Source organism: Polychytrium aggregatum, assembly GCF_025602895.1.
Source record: "Polychytrium aggregatum strain JEL109 chromosome Unknown BJ171scaffold_57, whole genome shotgun sequence".
NCBI classification, from domain to species: Eukaryota; Fungi; Chytridiomycota; class Chytridiomycetes; order Polychytriales; genus Polychytrium; species Polychytrium aggregatum.
In genome coordinates this window covers 203,301-223,067 of record NW_026516259.1, presented here as the reverse complement: position 1 = coordinate 223,067, position 19,767 = coordinate 203,301, and the positions used below count along the sequence as shown (strand labels likewise).

Below are 19,767 nucleotides of genomic sequence, written 5' to 3'. Positions count from 1 at the left end.
TTATGTCAGCTCCATCGCTACTGTGTAGGTGTCGATAGCGGGATGGCATGGGAATGCTGTATTGAGAGACGACCGGATTTGTCTTTGCCGAGGGTCGCTTTGATCGCATAGCGGAGCCCTGCTTGCGCACGGACGTTGCAGAGCTCAGGCCTTGGTGCGCTCCTTGGCCTGTTCCTGTGCGGCAAGCTGGATCTTGTACTGCATAACATCCGTAAGAGCTGGTGCCGCGATTGTCGCCATAAACATCGTTCGTGTTGTCCCAAGCAAAAGTTGGAGGATGAGTCAGCCATGTGTGGGTGGCAGCGTCAGTCTGGCTCGGTGAATTCTGCTCGCACCCACCCACCTTTGTATTGGTTTTGTCTCTGGGAGATGGTGTCCTGCAATTTCTCGAGGTTTGTGCGAAGGTAATCGATCTTGGTCTTGTAGAAGGTCTTGGCATCGGCGATGGACTGAGGACGGTATCGTCGGATAGAGGTGAGCAGCTGCAGCCTGCCAGATCGACATTGCATAGTGGAATTGCGGGGATGTGCATTGCGCTCTGGGTGCTCCCGGATAGCTCTAGATGGGCGTTCGGAGCCGCTCGGAGGATGCGCTTACCTTCTCGACGTAGTAACCCGTGCCCAAGTCTACGATAACCTTTTCAACGTCAGTGAGCTGCCCAGGCAGATAGAGGTGAAATCGCGCAGTCCGGGCAGGGAGGGAGAGATCGGTTGCGGTGAGAGTCAATCGGGGCCGATGCACCGAGTTAAGGATCCAACAGCGACAGACAACGGAGGGAGGGCATCTCGTGAAAACAAGACTATATGGGCGACACTCCAAAGCATCCAGAACATCCAGAGCATCCAGAACGGGACACGGTGCTCAAGGCCGGCATGAAAGAGGATATGGAGCTGGTCAGGGGGACGAGGATTTCGTTTCCTGGCAATCCGATTCGAGATCGCGGATGAGATGGAACGAGAAAGTGACGCAGATGGTGAGCATTGGGTCAAGTCGGGCACTTGCAAAAGATCGACACCGCATCGGGCGCCCGTGTGCAGATCAGCCACGGAGGTCGAATTGGGGCACATCGAGCGCAGATGAGCTTCCTCCCGATCCATTCGCTTCGCTGACATCGGATCCAGTCCAGGAGAGGAGCTGCCCACGATCGAGTCGGTATCCATTTGGCTCCATAGCGGGCACCAACGCCATCGCCGTTCCGCTTGGTAGACCTACCAGCCGTCTGAGGCGTCAGGGAGTTCAGACAATCGATGCTGTCGACAAACTTTGAGTTGGCATGCTTGAGTTGCGAAAACGATGAAGTCAAGTGTTGAATCTCCTGTGTCCGCCCCAAAAGCAAAGAGCATGAAACGGTCAGGGAGGGAGGCAGTCGGCTTGCTTTCACAGTAACGGAACTCGAAAGGTAATGCAGTATCGAGTACGAGCCTCAAGGGCAAAGCCAGTAGGGTGATATCGGCGGCTGGCTCTGTGAGATCATCTCGATCTAACTGGATGAGAGACCGGGGTTGCTTGGATGGGCTGATCGCGAGCGACCAGGCACAGAGAGAGGGCATACCTCTTCCATCTGCTGCTTGACGGCCTGAAGCTGAGGCAGCGGGAGTTCGCCAATGTCAATGGGTGCGGCTTGCTGGGTCATGTTGCGAGTCTGGGTGCTGCTGGCGGGCTGATGGGCGGTGATCGAAGACAACCACGAATCGATTGTGGGCATGGGTGCGGGACAACTGGCCATCTTCTCGGCGAGAAGGCGGCGAGACGCGGCAACGCCTTCGCCATCCCAAAACGCCGATTTCGAGGCAGTTCCCAACCCACCCGGATCCAAGGCAGAGGCTGCTGCTCGCATGCTGTTGATCGAGACAGCAAGCACGGCCAATATATCGAGAGAGCTATGCCCGATGATCCAGGGACAGCAGCAGATCCAGGCCTGGCATCGAGTAACAGCGCCAGCCAACAAGCATCCTCTCCCTCCCCCCAAGTGCTCAAAGTACCCAGTGAGCAGGACCATGAGTCAGCCGAGCAATCTGCATGTGGTGTCGGAGCAGCGAACTTGACGATCGTTTGTATGTACATGTTACTTTCGCAGCCAGACGACGTTGTTTCGGCTGTCGACAGTCAGGACACCAAGAGCTCGCAGACAGCGCAGAAGATTCTCTCCAAACTTGCCAGGCTTGAGGCCAACAATGGCTGAGGCCAGGGCACTCTCGCTGCAATGAAACCAATCGTTAGTCGCCGCCAGCAGATATCGGATAAGGGTGCGATGCATTCTAATATGTCGCACCTCCGCGGGTTCTTGCGGACAAAGTATTCCCACAAGAGCCGGTATTCGGTGTTGACTTGATCCAGCGTCAGGCGGCCGCGGGCTTGCGGAGACAGGCTCTCCAGCTCGGCTTGAGAAAAGGGGAGAAACGCCTTGCCGGTCTTGGGGGAGATTGGGTGGTTGGGTGTCATTATCGGGCAATTGGGTTGCCGGGTTCTCGACAGTGCTGGGAGCGCTTGCCAGCCGCAGATGCGCTCTAATACAGACCTTTCTGCTGAGTGTGCGTTCTTCCATTTCCTCTGGAGAGGCGTTGTAGGAATGTGCCGGATCACAGATCCGAGTCGAATACCGGGCCATGGAGATGGGTTGAGCGCCGTGGTATATTGACGTCGACATCATTGGTCCATGTGCGCACTCACCTTCAAATCGGTCGGCAAGATTGTCCTCCACGATAGTGGACGTTTCTCCATCGTCGTCGTTGCTGGTGGTGTGATGGCCTACCGGGCCTGCAGATTCCAAAGCGATACGCTGTATAGGAGCGAAGGGAGAGGTCAGCTCTAGACTGGCAGCTCAAGTGCCGACGACATTGGGGCTCGGAGCTCGTCATATATACGGCGCGGTTGTTGATATTGCGAGCCCATTCGGACAGACTCTGGAGCTGCATCCGCACTGCATACCGGCTGTCCTGTCTGTGAGCAGATCTTGTCGAGGAGGGCTTTGTTACGAGCCGACTTTTCGCCAAGGCTTTTCTCAATGTTCTGCGGGTACCCCGATCGGGTTCATGTTGCTACGGTGTCAGAGGCCAGTCGAGAAGAAATCGTAGCAGCCCAAGCAGGGCTGGGCCTCAGGCTTCGCTGGAGCTATTACCTGCTTCAGCTCGGCAATGTTGGCATGTTCTGCTTTCAGAGCCTCGACCTGTGCCTGGAACCTTCGATCGTGCGAGAAACGGCCGGTGAATATGGCATGATCCAAGGTCGACATGATGGGCTCCTTGAGCAGATGTGGCCGGGACAGATATGTTGGATCAGACAGGCCGCCCCGCTGGCGAATCCTACCTCTCGAGGGTTTGCAGAATCACCACAGGGTTGAGCGGCCGACCGGTGAACTCGGAGCTGAGCTTTGAATGGATGTAGTCCAGATCTCTCGATGTCTTTTCAAGCTCAGAAATGAACTGATTTGCGGCTTGCTCCATGATGATGGCGAAGGTAAGGCTGGCGATGATGATGCACCTCGGCGGCCGGAGTTGGTCTGGTTGTTATGCGATGCGGGGCAGAGGAGAAGGCGGCGCCCTCGCCGCTCTCAAATGGCGATCAAGCCGAACAAGAAGACCACCGGGAGCACCTGATCTCGCGCGCTGTCTCGTTTCCGTTGCAGTCGATCCGATGATACACTGTGTTCAGGGGGAAATGGGACATCAGTATTTGGTCATTGACTTGATATTTGTTGCCTCAAAACATCGAGCTGGCCATGGCCATTCGCCAGTGTGTCCAAAAGCACCATTCACCGCTGGCACCCCGAGACCAGTGTGCATGTCGATTGTGGAGACCGGAGAGCGACCAGTGTCTTCACTCGGAGGTGGTCGATTAACAGTCAATCCAATAAAAAACGGGACACCCGTGATTTTGACGATTGATCAAATATTTTGTTACGCGCGCTGGCCATGACCATTCTGTGATTTGAATCAAGGACATCATTGTGGGAATCGCTGCCTGCCCAAAAATGCGCTGGATGAGTGCCACACCAAGTCCCAAGATCCCCGGGTTGGCTCCCTTCCTGCAATACATTCGCCATGTGTTCACTGGAGACATGCTGGAGAAACAGCTGTACTTCAACCTGACCCGGCGACGGCGATTCAAGCGACTCGATCTCCACAGCAAGCGACAGCGCACTGTCCACGAGATGTGCAAGCAAGTCATCGACCAGGCACCAAAGGAGACCGAAGTGGTGATTGCCTTTGGGAATGCATCCTGGAAGCAAGGGAAGGGATATGCATCCAGCCCACGGAGACTCAGGTTCGCCAAGTACTTTGAGCAATTCCACCATCACCAGAGACGACCACCAGACCGATCCGTCTCCAAGATCCATGTGTGCTCGGTGAACGAGTTCAACACATCCCAGGTGTGCTCACATTGTCGGGAAGCCAAGCGACTCGAGTCACCCGAGTATCTTGATATCGAGAAACCCCACTTTGTCCGGAGCTGTGCAAGCTGCCATACGCTGTGGGATCGAGACATCAATGCAGCCAGGAACATGATCTCGGTATGCCAGTCGATCATCGTCACAGGAGATCGACCGGGTGTATTCAAGACTGTGCTCCCGAAACCAACCAAAACCACTCGATTGCCAACGAAGACAGGAGTGCAATCGCATGGCTTGCTCACTGGGCCTACAAGTCAGTCAGCGGGCTTCAGACATCTGAAGCCAGAAAGTGACTGTCCCGTTTTCTTTCTGGACCGACTGTATTTCTTACGGCTCAGCTTGGCGCATGCCATCGCATACTACGCTGGCAAATGAGATCGTGCAAAGTGTAACGCGATCTGAATTGTATTCTGAGATAACGACCTGGGACATATCACCTCGGGAATCACCTCGGGAATCAATTCGGGAATCCGTTGCGTGCGGCTTGCTGGCGCCATGCTTCCGCCTGATCGTGGTCCTTGGGAACACCCACACCAAACCGATAGCAGTCGCCCAGACTGCTCTGCCCCCAGGCGCAGCCGCGATCGGCTGCTGTTCGAAACCAGTGCAGCGCACATCCGTCGTCTCTGGCCACGCCATAGCCGTTCCAATAGCAGTGCCCGATTTGCACCTGCGCGAGAGGGTAGCCTTCGTTTGCGAGTTCTTCAAAGATCCGGCTGGAGAGCCGTCGGTCCCTCGGAGTGCCGATTCCTTCGTGGTGGCACTGGCCCAGCATAAACTTGCAGAAAGGGTCCGTCGGCGCGCTCAGAGTGCACCAGCGGACGAGCTTTTGGTGGTGGGGCGAATCAATCAAGGGTCGCTCAGGGGTGTTCTTCCATCTTGTCCAGTTCACGAACGTTCCATATCCAGCAGCATAGCACCATCTGCGGAGTACAGGAATGAGATCGCAGATGGCCCGCTCGATATCGGTTGGTCCTGTGAATATGCCCATGAGGCCCTTGGATGGCTGGACATCGACCCAGACACGAAGTGCCTTGCGTTCGTCTTTGGCCGTGCCAAGGCCCATGAGGTGCATCCAGCCTAATGCAAAGGTGGCCTCGACGTTCTTTGCGCTAGCTGTCTGGAACGATTCCAAGGCTCCGCGCCAGACTGGATCTGTTCGATGCAGCATGGCCAGCAGAATCTCGGCAGCATCGAGAAATTTGCTATGGTCGCCACTCTGGGCCTTCACTCTGAGTGCATCTAGCTCTTCGTCTCCCAGGAGCATGGCGAGATTGTCCTGGAGAGCTGCTTCTGCTCTTGGTGGCCCAGGACCGAACTGAGGTGCGGCGGGCTGAGTATAACGCACCGGGGGGTTCGCTTGCACGGGTGGATGCTGGTCGTACTGATAGGCAGGATACGCTGGTGGCGGTTCATTGCCTTCAGGAGCAACGACATCTGCGAGTCTGGCCCCCGGCTCAAAGAATGCGACACCTTGTGGAGGAGCACGGAGTTGGTACGGTTCCAGAGTGGCCAGGATGCTGGTGAACGTCGGTCGCTGGGTTGGATCCTGGTGCCAGCATTTCTCAATCAGTGCCCAAATAGCCTCAGGGATCCGACCAAGCCGGGGAGGTCGACGGCCATTGCAAATCTGTCGTTCGATCGTTCTCAGGTTGAGCGGGCGACCGTCTACGTCAACCCAGATATCCTTGCCATCATTGAGGACTTCGTACAGGCTGATGCCAAAGGCAAAGACATCGGTCTTGAAGGAAGCACCCCTGGGCTGTTCCAGGTCGAGCATCTCCGGCGCCATGTAGATGAGTGTTCCGCCGGCATGTCGGTCGATCGTGATGGAGGTGGCGGTCGCTTGCTTGGTGCGGGCCATGCCAAAGTCCGAAATGACTGCCTGGAACGAGTCGTCCAAGAGAATGTTTTGGGGCTTGAGGTCACCGTGGATGGTGTTTTTTCCATGGAGGTACGCCATTCCGGAGGCAACCTGGTACATGAGCTTGAGCTTGGTTTCCAGGGGGCGGATGGCGGCTTCGTCAGGAGACATAGCTTTGCAGTGTGCCGTTCGCCATGAAAGCCGACACCATGAAGGGCTTTTCGGCCGTGTCACATGCACCCAGCAGCGAGAGGATGTTCGGGTGATTGAAGCGGTACCAGATGCCGACTTCCTGGCTGAACCTGTCGAGGTCGCTTTGGTTGTAGCCACCAAGGAGCCGCTTGACCGCAACGTTTGTGCCATAGTACGAAGCGGTGTAGACCTCGCCGAAGGTGCCGCGGGCGATGGGACGAGGCGACCAGTTGGTTACTTGCTCTGCAGATACATACCACTCGCGGTCTGTCATCGAAGCGGCTTATGCTGGAGTCGGCGAGTGGGATGGCTTGCGAAGTATCGAGGAGGAAGAGGAGGAAGGGGGTGGATGCAGACCAAGCCAAGGTGGGTATCCACCGCCTGCTGGCTCTGGTGCGACGTGGCGCAGCGCATGCTGTCCTGGACAGATCCTGCGCGACTCTCGCTGGCTGGGCCCACAGACCAGCAGCCGTCTCCTCTGCCAGCAGACCCAACCCATGTCCTCCTCTCCAGCGACCCCAGCCAGCGCCGCACGCACAGACGGCTCTGGTCTGGTCACCGTGCTCTTCTTTGCAGCCGCCAAGGACGTGGCCGGGGCAGCCTCGGTCGAGATCGCGATTGCCGATGTCGGTGTCGATGCCGGTGCCGGTGCGCTCCAGCACGGACCCAGGCAGATTCCGCCAAGCATCGCTCCGGCTGTGAGTCTGGCAGATCTCGTCGAGCATCTCCTGGCACGTTTTCCGGACCTCAAGCCGCTTCTTGCATCGATGATGGTCGCCGTGAATCTGGACTATGCTCCGCTCGAGTCGTGGCTGCCTGCAAGGCTAGCGGTTGCTGGCGGCCAACCCCGCGAGCCGCTCTGGGTTCGGCCTGGCGACGAAGTGGCCCTCATTCCCCCCGTGAGCGGCGGTTAGGCTTTTATGACGGTCTTTCCTTCGGCGAGAGTATCGAGCTCCTCGCCATCGAGCCAACTCTGAGCCCACTCGATCGACACGATCCGAAAGCTCGAGCCAATCGTTGCCCGCCGGCTCAACCCAACGCAACGGCAAGGCCATGTTCAGGGCTCACAGAACGAAGTGGCAGACGCCCTGGTTTCGTTTTTGGATAGGAATACACTCACTCGAGATTAACAACCAGTACCCACACCGCGAAAGCAGGGCAGGGGATATACCCTAGTCGTTATTTTGAGCAGTATCTCCACAGCCAGAGGAAAGCGTGCGTTGGTGTAGATGTGGTTGACGCAGATGTGGTTGGTGCAGTTGTAGTTGGTGCGGTTGTAGTTGGTGCAGTTGTAGTTGGTGTACCGCAATCCAACATCGCAAGCCAGGAACATGCTCGTGATGTCAAAGCCGATCGTTGCTCAACGAGACCCCCTCCATCGATAATCATTGATCACATATCCCAGCTCCCAACCATGATATCTGGGTGTTTCGTCTACTTTTGGAGAGAGTGGGTAGGTGGGGCTTGCTGATCAAGGGTATCGCCGAGCTGGACAGACGGTCGTTTGGGTGCAAATTGTTGCACAGAGCTGTATTCACTCAAGTAAACGCTTCAAACAGGATATTTGAAATGCTCTCGCTGCCCGCGTGGTTTGTTTCTGGCGAACGAGCGAGTCGTATTGTAGGGTTGCGTGGGGATGCATCCACTAAGGCGACTATGTTGCCCGGCCTGAGACAACCGACAAGCTCAGGGCTTGATGACAACACGGAGGTAGGGAACCTCGACCTGTTGGCGGAAGTGCTCGTTAGCTCAAGGGGTTCTGCGCTTTGCTGTGGCTGCCATCGGCCAGCATTCGGATTGCGTGGCGGTCAAAGGACGGGGGAGGGTGCAGCCGAGCCGAGCCGCGGTCAAATATACTCACATCTTCTCCCTCAGTGTCGTTGACACAGACTTCGAGGACAACGGCGCGCACATGCGAGGGAATGGGCTTGCGAGAAACCAACTCGATAAGCTTGGAGATGCTGTTGGCATCGACGGCGGGTGTAAGTCAGCCATGAACAAGCCTGGTGCAGCCGTGCAAAGATCGGTGTCGATCTGGCCGCCCTGGTCGCGCGCAGAGATACATACGGCAAGTCCTTTCGCTCCTCGAGCTTCTTCTTGGGCATGAAGGAAGTGAAGAGCATGCTGACGCCGCTCGAGAGCATGGTGATCTCCAGCTTGTGCTCTTTCTGGAACAGCTCGATCAGCTGGTTGAGGGTGATGTCTCCGACGATATCGAAGCGGTCCCACAGCGTAAAGAAGTTGTCGTAGTACTGTACGCCAGGAAAACACGTCAGTATGATATTAGAACCATGCTGCTCACGACAATCGCTTCTGCAGCCAGGATATGGCGCGTTGGTACTGTGGCCGGGATGACGCGGGAGACTGTTCCTGGATTCTCACCTTGAATTTGGGGGCGGCAATGGGCTCAGAGAAGCCAAAGAAGGGCAGGGCCAGGTTGACAAAGCCGTTCTTGTAGTCCTCGATCTTGGTGTTACCGGCAATGATCTGGGGGTCGAGTGCAGGGTGTAATAGCCGGTCAGGATGGCAAATACGCAATAGCGAAAGAGGGATCTTGGCCTGCGAGGGTCCGTCGAAGGGTCGGACGCTTACCTTGTACAGCTCCAAGCAAACGAGACCCGTCACGAGGGCCGTAGTGGTTGCAATGGCAGGAATGATCTTGCCGGCAATGAACTTGGTCTTGTGGCGGTCGGCGACGGCGATTCCATAGTTGGAGGCACGCAGGTTGGAGGTGGCCGTGATGAAGTCGATGTGGAAGTTTGTGTCGTCGTCCTGTTCCATAGATATGCAAAAGCCGGGGCGGGTCAGTGGAGCGATGGCGGTCCCTGGAGCCAACCCCACCATGTGTCGAGTCCATCGCCCAACGCGGCTTGCACAGACAGCATTACCTTCTCGAACTCGGCCGGGGTGAGGCGAAGGCCGGCAAGGCTTGAAGGGGGAGGAAGGGCCTTCACAACGGCCTCCAAGTCGCCGGTATCTGTGGAGTCGATGGCACGACATTGGTCACTGCTGCAGACAGGCCTGTGGCACGCACATGAATATCCGCATCCGCATCTGCGCCGACTCATCTCATACCGGTCTGCTGGGAGACATTCTCATTTTCCTGGACCTGGATCTTGACTCCCTGCTTGGGCGAAAACTCGGGCACAATGATGTTTTCGAGGACACGCTTGAAGTAGGCCACATCGGTGCTGCCTGTAAGGCCGGATGTTCCAAGGATGAGCTGAGCGCGCCGTCCAAAAAGCTGCAGGTTGGCCACCAAAATCCTTGCAAAACTTACCTTTCATTCCGTAGTTGAAGGCATGAAGGTTGGCGGCAGTGATGATAAAGTCCATGTGCAGGGACTTGGTGGTAATATGCGTGTCAGCTTCTCCGATCGTGCCGACCGACCAAGACAGAGCAAAGGAACGGTGCAGCGAGGGAGAACACTCACGTTGTTGGCATCAAAGACAATGGCATCGGGGGCGCGCTTGGGGCCGGACCAGAAGGGCGTGCCAGAGGAGGTGATCTGCAACCGAAAGTGGGGAGAGTGAGCTATGGCTGCGATAGGGCCATGGATACTCCCTATGCACGCCGGCAAGCCGCTCCTTCACTTACGGCGTCCTTGGGGAAGTTGTAGAGAAGCTGGAGAATGTTGTTGTGGAAGTACTCCTCGAACTTGAGGCGAGCCCAAGCAATGCACTCATCAAAGGTCAGAGGCTTGGCCGTCACCAGGAAGCTCAGGATGTTCTCAAAGGTTTCTTTCTGTGTTGTCCACAAACGTGCATTCGGTCAGCTTGCAGGCCTCGACGACGGGCACGAGATCGCTCGGTCATGGTACTACCCGCAAAAAACATCGATGCTGCTGCCCCTCCTCCCACGAGGATATCGAGGGCGACTTGTTGTTCGATGGACCACGAACAGCACACGAACAGCACACGAACAGCACACGGACAGCACACGGACAGCACACGGACAGCACACGGACAGCACACGGACAGCACACGGACCACCCACCTGGCTTCCACTCTGCTTCATGGTTTGCTCAATAAAGTCAGGCGTGCTGAGATACAAGTTGACGCTCTCGGCGGGGCTGCGGAAGAGGCCTTCAAACTGGTCGCGGGCCCACTGGATTGTATGCTCGATGGCGTTGGGGAAGTTCTTGAGCGTGCAGATGGGGATGGACTTTTCCGGAGGGTCCTGGGAGGACGAGTACGACTCGGTGACGTGGGGCAGAACGACCTAGATCAAGAAAGGACACGGCACAATCAACTGGGGGCACTCGAGTTCGGTCCGGCGAACAGCGCCGTCGTCGGCGAGCGGATCTGAGGCGCAAAATTGCGTCCCCCCCCCTCCCGAGATTGCCCAGGTCTCGAGCATACTCGGGCAGTCCCGGTGTCCAAGTGGCTCAGTACACAGCCACCGTGCCCCAGCGCGCTGGGCTTACCTGAGTGTTGCCCTTGGTGCCAAGGGTGCCGGACTCGAGAAGCGGCTTGCGGTAGTAGACGCATCGTCGGTCAACGTATCGACGGGCATCGACATTGTCCAAGGCGTTGGTGACGCCGGTAAGCGACTCCCAAAAGTCATCGTTGAAGATGTGCTCGGTGTCCGGGCCGACACGGTCAGAGAACGAGCGGATCTTGCCCTGGAGATCCGGGTTCATGCGCACGACGGCCTCGGCGGCGGTCTCCGACTTGAGCTTGGACACATCTCGGGGGCGGAACAGGAACTGGCGGTTCAGGTTGCTCTTCTCGATGGTGTCCATGTCGGTGACGTAGATGCAACCCTCGGGTCCGCTTCCAATGCCGAGCATGGCCCAGTTCTTGAGCATCTCGCAGCCGATGGCACCAGCGCCGACCAGGAACTGGCGGACATTGGTGATGCGTTCATGGAACTCGCGGCCAAAGACAGCAATCTGGCCATCGTAGCGGCTGCCAAGAGGCTTGCAGCTCTCCTCGGTGCGGACGACGTCCTTGGGCAAGCTCTCGAGGGAGTCAAAGAAGAAGGTCTGGTGAATCGGGTGGAACTTGCCACTGCAAGCCTTGAGAACTTCCTGGGCAACCAGGCCGCCAAGAACGGCGTTCATGGGAGGAATGTCGCCGGTGGCCTGGAAGGCAAACTCCTTGATGAGCTTTTCGTCGAGCTCGGCAGGCTCCTTGGCGCGCTTGTTGATCTCATTGGCGAGGGCAAAGAACTCGTCGGCATCCTGCGCATTCATGGGGCGGGGGAAGCTCTTTCGGTTGTTCCAGAAGGCATCCAGGGTCTGGAAACAGATATCCAGCTGGGCGGGGCGATCGAACTTGGCAAAGTCCGAGATCACATAGTCGGGGCTCTCCAGACTTTCGCGGAGAGATTTCTATGGCAAGTTGGGGGGGGAAATTGAACAGTTGATTAGCGCTCTGGACTGTGCCCAGATACTCGAGGTGCCATGAGCGCTGGCGATAGAGCCGAGGGGTGAGGACACTTACAAACTTGAGGATCTTGGGCTGCTTGACCTGAGTGTAGATACCGCCGTTGACATAGGTACCCAGGTCAGCGGTATCGCCGATGGCAAAGGTATAGGGGCCTGTGCACATTCGCAAGCTGTGGTTAGAGACGCATGTTCGACGGAGCTGTCGTTGGTGAGGCATGTGTGCTTCTGCACAAAACCAAGCCGCCTTCCGGCATTGGGCCATATGCAAAGGCAGAAGCGACGCAGCAAGCCATCCACAAGGCTTTAACCAAGCAAGCGACACAATACCCTTGGTGGTGATCTTTCGCTGGACACCGTTGATGTTCATGCCCTGAACCTCGGTAAACGTCACGACATCGCCATCCTCGAGACCATGGCGATGGTCTTCGAGACAAGCAACGATGCCTTCCTTGTCCTGTTGCAGTACAGAGGCAGGTGGGTTGAGGTTGTGTTAGCGGCGGTAGCCAGACGGGGCCACGGTCTCAGGTATCGATGTTTAAGCTGGTGTGGTATGTGGCGCCACTGAGGGGTCACTATCTGAAACGGCATTGGCTCCAGTATCGACCACATAGGAAGGTTCACCCGAGCTATTTCAAAACACACCGCGATCGCCACTGCCACAGACAAGTCGAGACACATCCTCTGCAATCGCCAACCCATAGTCGGCTTGCATGCCGCACATACGACGTACACTGGAGATGCCGGCAATCATGCCGGTGATGGGCTCCTCGCCGGTCTGATCGACGACGTTGAAGTTGGTGCCAAAGTCGTTGAAGGTGTAGCTATTGGTTATGGGAAGAAGGGCAGATGGAGCCAGGGGAGCAAACGGATGTGAGACGAGTTGGATGGTGGAGGGGGCGGCGGCGGCCCAGCTGTACAGCTTTGCCGAGGACGAGGCAAGAGCCGCAGAGATGTGGATGCCCACCCAAAGAGGCCACGAGTGTCGGCCGAGATAAATCGAATGTTGCGGCTGTGGGTAAAGTCGTTGATCTCCAGCTGCTTGTTCAGAGGAGTGTCGGTCACGACGACACACTGTCATGGCCCATTCACATCCGCGGAGATGCAGATTCGATGGTCGAGGCAATGCCGTTAGCGATCCAATGCAGACAACAAGCACGAAACGGCAGGACGAGCCAGCAAGACCGCCAGGGAAGGAGGAGTGGTGCAGCTTTCCTCGAGCACGTTCCTTAGCAAACCCACCTGGAATCGCTCCAGAGCTTCGCTCGTCAGGTCTCCTTCCAGGACGGACACGGGCACGTAGTTGTTGAGCTCGCCGAGACGAGGAGCCGAGACGGCAGCACGGTTCTTGCCGACATCCTCAGCACGAAGGAAGAACTGGGATGCGTGATCTCGTTAGCGTCAGCACAGAGAGCAAGTCGATGATCAGAAACGGAGGGCAGGGGAGTGGGTTGACTCGACGTCTGCTGGGCCAAGCCGGAGCAGCAGACCAGCAAGTGTCCGAAACTGTTGCAATGGTTTGGCGTATACCTGCGAAGACAGATCGCCGATTCGGACCGGGGCCGGATCGTACAGGGTTACGGACTTGACACCGGCAAGAATGACGTTCTTGGCTATTTGTAAAGCATTAGAAACCGCCACCGGTCAGAATGGGTTGGATGGGATGGGCCCAGGCGATTTGGGGATGAGGGGAGAGATATAGAGGCAGAGTCCGGTATCGACAAACAATGCCAGACAAGCAAGATGCATCAAGAAGGAGATGAATAAATGTCACCGTACCAATTTCGACACCAAGGCCCTTTAGTCCAACAATGAGGACGTTGGAGGTGCTCATCTTTTGCATGGCATCGTGGCCCAGGACATAACTGGGAGCACAGCGAAGATATCGGCTGGTTAGTGACTGCTTGGGGAGAGCGGTTGAAGGACGGGCTCGTATCGCACATCACGAGCTACAACCGGAGCCCCAGAAGCGGACCTGCATCGGCCGATTGCGGGGAGGAGAACGTGCAAGCCCAGGAGGCCGCGAAGCAGTCGGCCGATAGATCGCTCGCGCAGCAGGGCCAACTTACAGCTGTCTCGAGTACAGTCCTTCGTCGATCTGGGGCTTTGAGGTGGTAGAATCCATTCTGGGTGTTGGTCGGGAGAGTGCGGCGGATAGGAGGGGCTGTCGATCTGGATGGGGGCAGACTTGACGTGGATAGATGAGCAGAAAGCCGGACGACGAGGGGAGGGCGAGAGCGCGACGACCAGGCTGGCGAGCCGGCCAACCCGCGGCTGGCTGGTGGCTCGGGACAGCGACAGGCACAGCCACATGGCTGCGGTCAGATACCGTCTGGAAGCATCTGCGAGGAGGGGGGCTGAGCAACCAAAGATTGCATGGGGCAGTGTGCACCGGGGCTGGCGACCAAGCCGGATGACTCTCGATTGCAAATGCAAATGCAAATGCCATCATTGCAGCGAATGGGAGAATGCAACGGATGAGGAATCGCGGTGCCGAGGTCGGCGCAACATGGTCATGAGGTGCGAGCCAGCCACTGCCCATGAATGCCATCATCCAAGTCGCTCATGCGGGCCACCCAACATATCCGCTCAACGGTCCCACATCATGTCGTTTGCAAGCAGTGTGTATTCAGCGGGGGGGGGACAAAGGGCATTGGCCGATAGCCTCGGAGCCAAGTAGAAGATCGCAAAAATAGGGCGCATCCACAAAGTCTGGATGCGGCAGCTGTCAACAGAAAAATAGTATTAACCGTCAAGGGCGGGTCGTTTGGGCGTAAGCAAAGTAGTAGTGCAGCCCGGGATAATAGAAGGGTTGGGTGAATTACGAGGCAGATATCGGGGTAGCGATCGTTGTCGAGAGCGACGAGACGATGGGCCGAGCGACTCCGTTGGGCCGAGCGCAAGGAAGTGAATGGATGAATGAATAGCCAAGATCGGCCTCCATGACGGGCAAAGGATCTCTCAGTGCTTGATAAGCAGGATGGCGGTAGCCAGCAGGCCAGCAACGGCACCGCCGACGAGGGCGGCCGCGTTGATGAGCAGCCCATAGAACATTTCGGACGAGCCCTTGCCAGGGATAGGCAGCAGCATGTGGGCGATACGAGGTGCGAGGTCACGAGCAGGGTTGGCAGCGAGACCGGTGGGGCCGCCGAGACCCAGGACCAGGGTCTGGATCCAGAGGCCAATGAAGAACTGCGACAGGCCGTTGGAGTAGACGAGGCCGGTCTCGCCGGTGATTTCGCTGAATCGGTTGTCGATGAGGATGGCGCCGAGCATCAAGGCACAGGTGGCGACGGCCTCAGCGAAGCAGTTGTGGATGGGCAGATAGATGCTGGGGCGGGTGGCAAAGACACTGAGCTTGGCGTTCTGGTCGGCGATAATCATGGCGCGATAGATGGCATCCTCCTTGGTGGTGACGGAGGAGGACTCTCTGCTGTGGTCGTGAACAACCTTGGTCGAGGCGGGGACGGCGACGATGTCATCGGTGGTCTTGGCACGGACAGGAGGGACGACTTCAGAAGGTCGGGCTGGAAACGAGGCAGCCGAATGATTAGGAGTCAGCCGAATGATTAGGAGTCAGCCGAATGATTAGGAGTCAGCCGAATGATTAGGAGTCAGCTGCACAGGGATGCCGCGACAGCACACACCCGACCGAGCAGCATCGAGTGGCTTACCGGTGCGGTTGGGGTCTTCCTCGGGAACAGGAGCGTTGGTCGAAGCAGCCAGCTCCGCCTCGAGCTTTCGAAGCTGCCACTGCATATCAGCAACCTGCAGACTATGGCGCTTGCGAAGAGCCTTGCCGGTCTGGCCAAGGCCGCTGATGGCGGATTCTTCATTGGGGCTCTCGTTGACGGGGAAGGGGACTTCCATGCGGTGGAGGTGGTAAGTTCCGCTGCTGAGGATGTCGAGGACCTGGTCGGGGCGGCCATCGAGGTCCGAGTTGGTGAGGTAGTAACGGGCCTCCTTGAGACGCTCCTTGAGGCTCTTGGTCGAGTTCAGGCCACTCTTGGTGCTGTAGGAGGCGAAGCGAAGCACAGACGGGTCATAGTGGTCGCGAGTGCGGAGGAGGTTCTGCTCATGCGTTCCGCTGCATGGAACCAGGGGAAAGAGAAGGCAAAAGTCAATACTTGGTTCGTTCTGGACGTGAGCAAGCGACGCCAATGCCGATCATAATCTCCAAACCAAGACACACCTGGGCTCCGGAACGGTTCGGAAGTGGGGCAGATAGAACAGGTACATCAGCATGGAGCCGAGGAAGCCGCCGGCCATCTCGGAGGCGCTGAGGGCCAGGAACTCCCAGCCGCTGATCTTGCCCATGACCCAGAGGGCCATGCAGGAGGCTGGGTTGACATGCGCCGAGGCGTAGCCAAAGATGATCAGGGGGATGATGAAGGCGGCCATGAAGCCAACGGCGATCTACAGGGGAGGCAGCAGCATGACGAGTGTCAGCACATTGAGCGATTCCATCCATGCCCAGTCAGGGATCGATCAAAGGGGAGCAAACAAGATCGCTGTCTGTCTGATTGCGTGCTTGCGTGCTTGACAGGACAGCGCAACAAAGCAAACGTACCCAGCCAAAGCCCATGCCGTGGCCCTTGGTGCCAGGCAGGATTTCATTGGCAATGACACTCAAGCCAACGAACATGACCATCGTCGTGGCCAGGAACTCGGTCAGGCACCGTTCGCCGAGGGTGTAGGTGGCCGACATTTCGGGCGGGATGCTGCAAAGCGCAGATGGGAGAGATGAGGGAAGGACGCTGCGAGCTGGGCTGAGGGATCAGCCCGCGAATGGATGGAGGCGTGGATGGAGGATGAGGGGAATAGGCGGCAGAGCTGCTGGAGGACGAGGCCGATGCTGCGAGAGCCAGAGGGGCTTTATAGGATGGGATGGCGGCCTTTGGACCTTCGCGGCTCAAAGGGCGATAAGCGCTGGGGGGCGGGCGTGCCCGTGGCCGTGCGGTGCCACAAGCGCGAGCCCGCCAGTGCCGCGCGTCTATTCTGGGTGTTGTGCGCGCAAGCCGACAGCCACAGTGCGGCCGGCCACCGACGAGTCACAGTGACCCGTCCTGACAAGCACGCTTCTTGGCCCCTCGTGCGACAAGGAAAAAAATCGGCGCGAGTCAGCGGTCACGGGCGGACCTTCAGACCAGAGCGATACCGGCGACGTGGCTGCTGTCGTCCGAGCGGCTCTGGCCAGGACAGGCGCCGATGCGGGGTGATGCATCGGCTCCCTGCGATGATGGCCGGTGTCGTCACAGCGGCTCGACCGAGAGGCAGCCCAGAGGCCTCGGGCGATGCCGGCAGGGCTGGTCCAGCGGCCAGCCCCAGAGCAGAAACTCTATCAGCACAGGCGCGCTGGATCCCGCTGGGTGTTGGCGCCTGCGCCGGTCAAACGGGGACAGGACCGACGTCACCGACGAGATTCGATGCAGCCGATCCAGCATCTGCGCTGTCGTCACTTTGCTTACCCTCCTTCCTTGAACAAAAAGAAGGGTTGGGCCTCGCCGGCCTCGCCGGCATCTGCTTGCCGCTTCATCTTGCTCGCCATGCATTTTCTTCGCGCGCTCGGTCTTGGGTTCCTTCTGACAAGTCTTGCGGTGGCAGCGCCGGTGCTCCATGAGCGCGACGACGATGCAAGCTCCAGCGTCCAGACGTGCACTCTGGGACTGTATCGAAATCCCAGCGGAACCGCCTGTTGGCCCGGGGAGCAGAGTAAGCAACCACACGATTGCTTCGTGCTTTGTTCCGCTGTCCGAGCTGGGAGAGTGTATGGGAAACAGGGGAGATACGGCTGCTCTGGCAGCAATTCGGCGCAGATGCTTCTCGTTATGCCGGTGCATTTGACGCTGTTCCCAAAGGGCGAGAGCGCATTGCCGCAGCTGATGCCGTGCAATCTTGGCTCCATGCGCAACGCTGTCCAGTCTGCGCCGCGACTTTGAATGCGCTATGGGTCACTCCAGAGAACCCCGCGAACGATCAGTGCGTTTGCAAAACAGGATATCAGTGGCAGGATGCTACCCACTCGGCCTGCATCAAATCCAGTTGAGCATCGCAGCAAACCGTCGTGGACCGCCGTGGCGCGACCGCAAATCGCTGCAGACAAATGGTCCCAAGATTTTTCCGGATCTGGTCGCGGCGTACCCAAAACGAAACAGGGCACCCTGGTGTGAGTCAGAGATGTCACTTGTTTCTGGGTCCTGAATACACACTCGTCCATCGCTGCGATGCGATGCGATGTTGCAGTCCCAGCTGTCAAGGTGACAGATTTCATCGCATATACTCATTCCAGACGCAGGCCATCGATGCCTGGATACAGCATGATGCCCGTGAGCAACCAGCTTCACTCTGGTTTGGTTCCGTTTGGTTGTGCAATGAATGGGATGCTGTTATTTGTTTCTACAAAGCGCCGTCATCAGAGGCGAATCTATGTGCAATCCGAGCTCATTCACCAACGGGAACCCGATTGTTCGCTTCGCGAGTCCTGTCTCTTCGTGCATATGTAGATAAAGTACTCCCACCCGTCGCCAACCTTCTTGACCTTGTCAACAACGATCTGATCCGGAAGCACCTCGAGCAGCTGCCGACGGAACTGAGGCTGCTCCCAGGTAACATGGATGAACCGGCCGCCAGGTTTCAAAACCGCAGCGACCTGTGTCAGGTAGTTGCGCGCGACGGATCGGATCCGCTCCGACGGGTTCCATGGATCGTCTTCTTGCGTCCGGGTTGTCAAAAAGGCATCCATGGTTCCCTTATCGAGGGCAACGTCAAACTGCGGCTCGGCGAATACATCTGGCGAGAGCTGGAAGATGTCGCCGTGGATCCATCGAATCTCTGGGCACTTTTCCTCACACCGCTTCGCCATGGCTTCGATGCACGGCAGGCTGTAATCGACATTGGCCTGCGATTCATGGGAGCCGTATTCAGTATTAAAGACCAGTTCCCCGGCGGGGCTTGCTTTCGCAGCCAGGTTGCTTGCCGGAGCGGTGATCGCCCAAGTGCTCGATAGATGGGTATCGAAGCATTGGGCCTGCGTTGCCGTGCCGGCGCTACATTTCACGCTTTCACCCTCTTGCTATCGGATGACAGCCAACGGCATCGAGCACTTGCCTGATGCTTGAACCCGTCCTCGTACATGTCTTCCGAGAGTGAGCTGTTGCCGCATCCTGTGTGATAGAGTTGGTTCATTCAATTCTATGAGCGCTCTTGCCGGCACCGTTACACCGGGATAGCCTCAGGTCAACTCTAGCACTCTCGGTCAGAACCGTGGCGGCGATGGGATGGGTCTCATCCGCTCACGGCCAGAGGGTGATTCATAGACAACGGGCCAAGAGTTGACGAGCCGCCCCAATGTCTCCAGACGACCCAGTCGGCGGACGGTGGTTGTTGAAGCCCGGTTCATATACCAGTGCCCCGCATCTTACCAAGGTGCAGGATCTCGTGGTCGGCCTGCAGATACTCGCTAATCGAGTCCTTCAGATCAGCCCATTTCTTGAACCAGTCGTAGGTGTTGACTTTTTCCGACTCGCTGTGGGCCAGCAGCATGGGTATCAGCAAAAGGCAAGGTCCGCATTGAAATTTCGCATCGGGGTGGCCAATATTTCCCCGATCAGATTGATGCGCTGTTAGTAAGGGCAGGTCGCAGACCACACAGGCAGTCGAATCGACAATCCGGTGACAGCAGTCGCAATGTCGAGGGAAATCGCTCTGGCAACGCAGGGCTGTGTCTCGACATTATTACGTTTGATAGCGCTTGTCCCAGTATTCGACCGTGGCATACTGCTTGTTTTCGTCGGCCAGGACATCCATGTCGTTGGGCTCGCTGCGGATCTGAGGCTGTTGCGGCAGCGGGCTGGTGGTGGGCTGGAGGAGAACGATTGTCGCTGGGCGGAACCGCAAGAAAACCCAGCACGGCACTTCTCGGCTCTCGTTTCG

At 57.5% G+C, this 19,767-nt stretch overlaps 8 protein-coding genes across 8 annotated transcripts; 2 read left to right on the top strand and 6 right to left on the bottom strand.

The window, feature by feature from the left end:
• Nucleotides 1-39: 39 nt before the first annotated feature.
• On the bottom strand, nt 40-2,259 carry BJ171DRAFT_251633 (Prefoldin). Its single transcript, XM_053106695.1, has 6 exons — nt 1,553-2,259; nt 1,213-1,315; nt 887-918; nt 598-672; nt 344-449; nt 40-218 (listed from the first exon to the last, which is right to left on the bottom strand). The coding sequence occupies exons 1-6, from the start codon at nt 1,997-1,999 to the stop codon at nt 145-147; spliced, it is 837 nt and encodes a 278-aa protein (XP_052962528.1). The 5' UTR covers nt 2,000-2,259; the 3' UTR covers nt 40-144.
• Nucleotides 1,773-2,693, bottom strand: BJ171DRAFT_525142 (uncharacterized protein). Its single transcript, XM_053112638.1, has 3 exons — nt 2,519-2,693; nt 2,273-2,412; nt 1,773-2,198 (listed from the first exon to the last, which is right to left on the bottom strand). Exons 1-3 carry the CDS (start codon nt 2,648-2,650, stop codon nt 2,066-2,068), a joined length of 405 nt encoding a protein of 134 aa, XP_052962527.1. The 5' UTR covers nt 2,651-2,693; the 3' UTR covers nt 1,773-2,065.
• A 1,952-nt stretch (nt 2,694-4,645) lies between these two features.
• On the bottom strand, nt 4,646-6,264 carry BJ171DRAFT_525134 (uncharacterized protein). The gene has a single exon (XM_053112637.1). The coding sequence runs from the start codon at nt 6,252-6,254 to the stop codon at nt 4,848-4,850; it is 1,407 nt and encodes a 468-aa protein (XP_052962526.1). The 5' UTR covers nt 6,255-6,264; the 3' UTR covers nt 4,646-4,847.
• A 653-nt stretch (nt 6,265-6,917) lies between these two features.
• Nucleotides 6,918-7,797, top strand: BJ171DRAFT_525132 (uncharacterized protein). The gene has a single exon (XM_053112636.1). The coding sequence runs from the start codon at nt 6,944-6,946 to the stop codon at nt 7,358-7,360; it is 417 nt and encodes a 138-aa protein (XP_052962525.1). The 5' UTR covers nt 6,918-6,943; the 3' UTR covers nt 7,361-7,797.
• A 148-nt stretch (nt 7,798-7,945) lies between these two features.
• On the bottom strand, nt 7,946-14,035 carry BJ171DRAFT_251536 (uncharacterized protein). Its single transcript, XM_053106693.1, has 20 exons — nt 13,905-14,035; nt 13,615-13,700; nt 13,366-13,448; nt 13,078-13,212; nt 12,803-12,909; nt 12,569-12,659; nt 12,166-12,292; nt 11,894-11,991; nt 10,873-11,781; nt 10,443-10,667; nt 10,044-10,190; nt 9,880-9,954; nt 9,727-9,790; nt 9,522-9,641; nt 9,335-9,423; nt 9,039-9,218; nt 8,829-8,933; nt 8,514-8,698; nt 8,308-8,407; nt 7,946-8,171 (listed from the first exon to the last, which is right to left on the bottom strand). Exons 1-20 carry the CDS (start codon nt 13,958-13,960, stop codon nt 8,133-8,135), a joined length of 3,021 nt encoding a protein of 1,006 aa, XP_052962524.1. The 5' UTR covers nt 13,961-14,035; the 3' UTR covers nt 7,946-8,132.
• Nucleotides 14,036-14,445: 410 nt separating this feature from the next.
• On the bottom strand, nt 14,446-16,669 carry BJ171DRAFT_525130 (aquaporin-like protein). Its single transcript, XM_053112635.1, has 4 exons — nt 16,406-16,669; nt 16,028-16,251; nt 15,510-15,922; nt 14,446-15,362 (listed from the first exon to the last, which is right to left on the bottom strand). Exons 1-4 carry the CDS (start codon nt 16,541-16,543, stop codon nt 14,797-14,799), a joined length of 1,341 nt encoding a protein of 446 aa, XP_052962523.1. The 5' UTR covers nt 16,544-16,669; the 3' UTR covers nt 14,446-14,796.
• A 552-nt stretch (nt 16,670-17,221) lies between these two features.
• BJ171DRAFT_571615 (uncharacterized protein) lies at nt 17,222-17,881 on the top strand (the record flags this gene model as incomplete). Its single annotated transcript, XM_053113687.1, has 2 exons — nt 17,222-17,547; nt 17,616-17,881. Exons 1-2 carry the CDS (start codon nt 17,262-17,264, stop codon nt 17,879-17,881), a joined length of 552 nt encoding a protein of 183 aa, XP_052962522.1. The 5' UTR covers nt 17,222-17,261.
• A 320-nt stretch (nt 17,882-18,201) lies between these two features.
• BJ171DRAFT_525128 (S-adenosyl-L-methionine-dependent methyltransferase) lies at nt 18,202-19,693 on the bottom strand. The gene is made up of 4 exons (XM_053112634.1): nt 19,574-19,693; nt 19,257-19,360; nt 18,943-18,998; nt 18,202-18,733 (listed from the first exon to the last, which is right to left on the bottom strand). Exons 1-4 carry the CDS (start codon nt 19,639-19,641, stop codon nt 18,281-18,283), a joined length of 681 nt encoding a protein of 226 aa, XP_052962521.1. The 5' UTR covers nt 19,642-19,693; the 3' UTR covers nt 18,202-18,280.
• Nucleotides 19,694-19,767: the final 74 nt, after the last annotated feature.

What these genes read in the sequence shown, in the direction of transcription:
- BJ171DRAFT_251633 (XM_053106695.1), bottom strand. Translation starts at nt 1,999, where the DNA reads ATGGTCCTGCTCACTGGGTACTTTGAGCACTTGGGGGGAGGGAGAGGA. An exon ending in TCAAGCAGCAGATGGAAGAG is followed by an intron (nt 1,316 to 1,552) that starts GTATGCCCTCTC and finishes GGGCGGACACAG; the next exon opens with GAGATTCAACACTTGACTTC. An exon ending in CCTGACGCCTCAGACGGCTG is followed by an intron (nt 919 to 1,212) that starts GTAGGTCTACCA and finishes TCGGATTGCCAG; the next exon opens with GAAACGAAATCCTCGTCCCC.
- BJ171DRAFT_525142 (XM_053112638.1), bottom strand. Translation starts at nt 2,650, where the DNA reads ATGATGTCGACGTCAATATACCACGGCGCTCAACCCATCTCCATGGCC. An exon ending in AACGCACACTCAGCAGAAAG is followed by an intron (nt 2,413 to 2,518) that starts GTCTGTATTAGA and finishes ATCTCCCCCAAG; the next exon opens with ACCGGCAAGGCGTTTCTCCC. An exon ending in GTCCGCAAGAACCCGCGGAG is followed by an intron (nt 2,199 to 2,272) that starts GTGCGACATATT and finishes GTTTCATTGCAG; the next exon opens with CGAGAGTGCCCTGGCCTCAG.
- BJ171DRAFT_525134 (XM_053112637.1), bottom strand. Translation starts at nt 6,254, where the DNA reads ATGGCCCGCACCAAGCAAGCGACCGCCACCTCCATCACGATCGACCGA.
- BJ171DRAFT_525132 (XM_053112636.1), top strand. Translation starts at nt 6,944, where the DNA reads ATGTCCTCCTCTCCAGCGACCCCAGCCAGCGCCGCACGCACAGACGGC.
- BJ171DRAFT_251536 (XM_053106693.1), bottom strand. Translation starts at nt 13,960, where the DNA reads ATGGATTCTACCACCTCAAAGCCCCAGATCGACGAAGGACTGTACTCG. An exon ending in TCGGCGATCTGTCTTCGCAG is followed by an intron (nt 13,213 to 13,365) that starts GTATACGCCAAA and finishes CACGCATCCCAG; the next exon opens with TTCTTCCTTCGTGCTGAGGA. An exon ending in ACAACTTCCCCAAGGACGCC is followed by an intron (nt 9,955 to 10,043) that starts GTAAGTGAAGGA and finishes TTTCGGTTGCAG; the next exon opens with ATCACCTCCTCTGGCACGCC.
- BJ171DRAFT_525130 (XM_053112635.1), bottom strand. Translation starts at nt 16,543, where the DNA reads ATGTCGGCCACCTACACCCTCGGCGAACGGTGCCTGACCGAGTTCCTG. An exon ending in ACGGCATGGGCTTTGGCTGG is followed by an intron (nt 16,252 to 16,405) that starts GTACGTTTGCTT and finishes CCTCCCCTGTAG; the next exon opens with ATCGCCGTTGGCTTCATGGC. An exon ending in CGAACCGTTCCGGAGCCCAG is followed by an intron (nt 15,923 to 16,027) that starts GTGTGTCTTGGT and finishes GGTTCCATGCAG; the next exon opens with CGGAACGCATGAGCAGAACC.
- BJ171DRAFT_525128 (XM_053112634.1), bottom strand. Translation starts at nt 19,641, where the DNA reads ATGGATGTCCTGGCCGACGAAAACAAGCAGTATGCCACGGTCGAATAC. An exon ending in TGGGACAAGCGCTATCAAAC is followed by an intron (nt 19,361 to 19,573) that starts GTAATAATGTCG and finishes GCTGGCCCACAG; the next exon opens with CGAGTCGGAAAAAGTCAACA. An exon ending in CCACGAGATCCTGCACCTTG is followed by an intron (nt 18,999 to 19,256) that starts GTAAGATGCGGG and finishes TCTATCACACAG; the next exon opens with GATGCGGCAACAGCTCACTC.